This window comes from Scylla paramamosain, chromosome 44 (assembly GCF_035594125.1).
Source record: "Scylla paramamosain isolate STU-SP2022 chromosome 44, ASM3559412v1, whole genome shotgun sequence".
Classification (NCBI taxonomy): domain Eukaryota; kingdom Metazoa; phylum Arthropoda; class Malacostraca; order Decapoda; family Portunidae; genus Scylla; species Scylla paramamosain.
In genome coordinates, this window is record NC_087194.1 from 1,430,015 (window position 1) to 1,435,014 (window position 5,000).

General features: G+C 41.9%; 1 protein-coding gene across 1 annotated transcript in view; it reads right to left on the reverse strand.

Annotated features, from left to right (window-relative positions):
• The window catches only part of LOC135093898 (protein CLEC16A-like), a 22,331-nt gene that overhangs the window by 13,192 nt on the left and 4,139 nt on the right, over positions 1-5,000 (reverse strand). The window contains 8 exon segments of the mRNA XM_063993553.1: positions 1-37; positions 262-384; positions 1,930-2,207; positions 2,359-2,500; positions 2,922-3,090; positions 3,419-3,571; positions 4,188-4,365; positions 4,835-5,000. The exon segment at positions 1-37 is cut by the window's left edge and continues 139 nt beyond it; the exon segment at positions 4,835-5,000 is cut by the window's right edge and continues 64 nt beyond it. Coding sequence (XP_063849623.1) covers positions 1-37; positions 262-384; positions 1,930-2,207; positions 2,359-2,500; positions 2,922-3,090; positions 3,419-3,571; positions 4,188-4,365; positions 4,835-5,000 — 1,246 coding nt within the window.

Genomic DNA, 5,000 nt, shown 5'->3' on the forward strand with positions numbered 1-5,000 from the left:
ATTGCCATCTCCAGGGTTGCCACGCGCACCTTCGAGTCTGCAAGGGTGATAGGGTAAAGGTCACGTCAGGTCAGGTCACGTCAGGTCAGGTTAGGTGTTATTTATTTATTTTTTTTGATAGTTTCGTATTGTTTGTTTGTTTGTTTCTCACTCTCTCCCTCCCCCCCTTCCAAACAAACAGTCAAAAAAGAAAAGAAACAAAGAAACAAACAAACAAATCACCCCCTCCCTCTCTCTCCCCCTCCCCCTCTCCCCACTCACTGTATTGGCACGATAAAGTTATAATTTCCAGCATTTTGTCGACCAACAGTGCGTCATAGGTAGCTCTGGACGTGGTGTTGCTGCCTCCTCCCACCACCATGCCTAGCAGCTCTTGATTAATGCCTGGAGGAGGAGGAGGAGGAGGAGGAGGAGGATGGAGAAGGGAAAAGAGGGTGAGAATAAGAATGACGAAGGCAGACAGATGGAAGAAAAGAGAGGAGTGAAAGGAAGGAAAGGAAATAAGAGATAGAAGGAGAAGAGGAAAGAAAAGAAGAGATAGAAGGAAAGGAAAGGGAAGGAAGGAAGGAAAGAAAGAAGAGATAGAAAGAAAGGAAGGAAAGGAAGGAAAATAAAGTGTAGATAAGAGGAAAACAAAGAAAGAAAGGGACATGGATGGAAGAGAGAGAGAGAGAGAGAGATAGAGAGAGGGAGAGATTAATGCTATATAAAAATGCAATACAATCTCAATTTATTACAATATTGAACAAGCAATTAACCATTTCATTAATCAAGCACATTTAATTCAATAGCAAACAATTAATAAACTTTGTAAATCCATCTGCAAATTGAATAAAAAACAGAAAAAAAAGAAAAATCAAGAGAATAATAATAATAATAATAATAATAATAATAATAATAATAATAATAATAATAATAATAGTAATAATAATAATAATAGTAATAATAATAATAATTGATATTTTAAAAAGAACCTGGAAATGAAAAGGAATGAGAAGATAATTTGATAAAAAGGAATATTTTGAGTGAATATCAAAATAAAAAAGGAAATAAATAAAATAAATAAAAAAAACATGGAATAAACATCAATAGGTGTTTATAAATGATAATATAAATAAATAAATAAATAGATAAATAAATAAATAAATAAATAAATAAATAACAATAATAATAATACACAGCATTTACAAATAAACAAACAAATAAATAAACAAACACCAAACCACACTAAACAAAAAAAAATAATAATAATAAAAAAAATAAATAAAATAAATAGATCAAGCCAATAACATCAACAGCAACAACAACAACAATAAAAAAATAATTATATATATTATCAGATGTTATTTTCCCCTACCATCTTCGGAGGCCAACAAGATTTGCAGGAAAAGAGAAAGGAGAAGAGAATTATTATCTTTCCTACCTTTATTTTCCCACTTATTCCTATTTTTCATCTCTTCCTTCTTTCTCTTCCTTTCTCCTCTCCCTATCTCTCAATTCTATCTTCTTATTCTTCTTCCTTGTCTTTTTACTTTAATTTTTTCATTCTATTTGATTTTTTTTCTTTATTTCCCTTCTTTCTTTTTGTAATTCTCCTTATTTATCCTTCTATCCTAACTTCTATTCCTTCTTATCATCCTATTCCTTATTCTCTCACTTCTTATCTTCTCTCTCTCCATTTATCCTTCATTCCTTAAGCTCTCCTTCACCCATCACCTTCCCCCTTCACTCCATCCATCTCTTAAACACATTACCCATTTCTCTCCCTCCCCTATTCCTTAACTCAGGCAATCAGAAAAAAAAAAAAAAAAAAAAAAAAAAAACTTGAAAATTGAAAAAAATAATGTCCTAATTTGCTTAACCTATCAAGGCAACACGCAGACATACACACAGACAGACAGATGGACACACAGACAGACGGACACTTACCTTGGTTGTGTCCCAGGGCATACAAGAGGCACAGCGCGAAGAGAGAGGAATAATCATCGCCTGAACAATTTAGAGCGTTAATTGTAGAAAGAAGAAAAGGACGAGAGATTAGGGAGGGTTCAGTTAGTTCTCCTCCTCCACCTCCTCCTCCTCCTCCTCCTCTTTCCCTTCCTTCTCTTCCTCCTGGTACTGTGTCATCCTCTCCTCCTTCTCCTTCTTCTTCTTCCTCTTCTTCTTCTCGTCCTCCTCCTCCTCCTCCTCTTCTTTCACTGAGGTACCTGAGTGTGGGAGATGATAATTAAGTTTCCTTAATGTTACAACAACAACAACAACAACAACAACAACAACAACAACAACAACAGTGAATTTCTCCTTACTAATCTTTCTTAATTTATATATTACACAACAACAACAACAACAACAACGTACGCAGTGCTGGATGAGGTGGCGGTGGCAGTAGAGGCGGGGCTGGCAGTGGTGGCGGTGGTGATGGTGGTGGCTCGCATCATTTCTTTCTCTTCATCTGTTATGTTTACGTGTGTGGCCGCAAGATCAGATATTCCCATTGGGTCTGTTTGGGGTGAAAAGGCAGTAGGAACACCTTGAAGAACACCCTTGAAAACCTCCCTCTCTCTGTCTCTCTCTCTCTCTCTCTCTCTTTCTCAACTACCACTGGAACCATGAAAACACCCTTGAAAACCCCAATAACTTCCACAGCAGCCTGTCAAACTATTAGAACTATGAAAACACCCTTAAAAATCCCAAAAACTTCCACTGCAGCCTCTTAATCTATCACTGGAATCATGAAAACACCCTTGAAAACCCCAATAACTTCCACAGCAGCCTGTCAAACTATTAGAACTATGAAAGCATCCTTAAAAATCCCAATAACTTCCCCTGCAGCCTGTCAAACTATCAGAACCACGAAAACATCCTTGAAAACCCCAATAACTTCCTCTCTCTCTCTCTCTTTCACACTTAAACAAACCCACCTTCATAGTTTGCCACTTCATCCCTTTCTCCTCCTCCTCCTCCTCCATTTGGCTCCTCTGCTGGGGAGAGAGAGGTGCTGCTCCCAGATCCACTTGATGTTCTGGCTTGCAGGGACTTCTCTAGGGGTTCTTCAGGGGCCACAAACCCTCTCCGTACAAATCGTTGCCCCTGAAAACAGATATACTGGTGGCGGTGGTGGTACTGTTTGTTCGTTTGTTTGTTTAAGGGTTTTCTTTATCACTGTTTTGTCTGTCCTGCCTAGTGCCCCTCTTAAATACATAGGCCTAATTAATTGTTTTTTCCCTTCCTTTCCCTTGTCATCACTTCGTCACCTCCCATCTCCCTTCAATGCTCTTCCCTTCCTCACCTCCCATCTCCCTTCAATGCTCTTCCTTCTCTCCCTTCCCTTCGCTTCATCTTCTCTTCATCCCTCTCTTCCCTCATCATTGCCATGCCTCCCACCCCCCTCTCCCCTCCCCCACACACACCTCCTCACCTTCAGAACCTGGGAGTCCTCGGTGAAGATTGAATTGTCTCCGTAAAAGATGATCTTGGCGAGGGCGCGGACCAGAGGCGCGTGGGACACAATTAGGAACACTTGGGCCAGAAGGAACAGGGCCACTACACTGCTAATGCGGGGCCGGTCATCCTGGGCCGGGAGGAAAAGGAGGAGGTTAAGTTAGGTTAGGTTAAGTTAGATTTGGTTCGGTTTGGTTAGGTTAGGTTAAGTTAGGTTAGGTTAAGTTAGGTTAAGTTAGGTTAGGTTAAGTTAAGTTAGGTTACATTAAGAGGAAGAGGGGCAGGAAGAGGAAGGAAGAAAACATGATGTGTGTTTTCAGAGGGGCAGTAGTGATGGGTGACATTAGAGCAGGAGGAGTGATGGGAAGAAGAAATGGGAAGGAAAGGGAGACACTGATGGAAGGTTTCAGGGAATGGGCAGGCAGTGACGGGAAGCATTGGGGTGCAGGAAGAGGAGGCATTAGGGGTGGGAAGAGTGACAGGAAGAGGGAACGGGAAGAAGGACTGGGAGATACAGACAGAAAGCTAGTGATGGGAGGTTTCAGGGAACAGGAAGACAGTGATAGGAAGTACTAAGGTCACTTAGAGGATATGGTGACAGAATGCTAGTGACGAGAGGCTTCAAGTGATGGGAAGACAGTGACAGGAAGCATTATCAACAGAAAACGGAGGAAGGGGAATTGCATCACTACTACTACCACTACCCCCATCGTCACTACTACTACCACTACCACCACCACCGCTACCTTCTCCTGCCGGGGGTTGAGGGAGTAGACCAGGAGGGGCACCAGGAGTCGGTTGAGGAGGTGGTCAGCCAGCACAGCATTGAGGGTAGCGATGTTGAGCTTCAGGATGTCGTTAATGTAGTGAAGATGGTCGAGGTGTTCAGCCACAAGGTCCTCCAGCCTGCCGCGACTGTTGTGGCTGTGTGGAGAGACGGGAGCTAACAGGGAGATACTGGTGAGATGGCAGGGAGATAGGGGGGGGTGGTGGGGGGGATAGGGGAGAGATAGCAGGGAGAGAGAGAGAGACAGTGAGATTGTGAAGAAAATATCCCAAAACACATCAATAACACCCCAAAACACCAATAACGCACCAAAAACACCCCAAAACACTCCAAAACACCCCAGAACTTACCAAAACACCCCAAAACACCCAAAAACACCAAAAAAACACACCAAAACACCCAAAAATACACCAAAACACCCCAAAAACACACAAAACTGCCCCAAAAGACCCGCCAAACACACCAAAACACACCCCAAAACACACCAAAACACACGCAAACACACTCTTTCTCTCATTACATCATCACTACCTTGCAAACTTCACAATATTTCTCTATTTCCATTATATTAACACATCCTGACTACATAATCCGCACAGTACTCACTCCACATCACTCCTGACGCAATTTTCCAGCTCCAAAATGTGGTTGCCAATAAACCAGACCAGATTTGAAAAGTAGGGCGCCGCGGTTCGGTCTCGGATGAACTGCAGCATTGATTGGTCGTTCACCCGGTAGACGTTGAGGGTCAGAGTCCGGACCGCAATCCGAA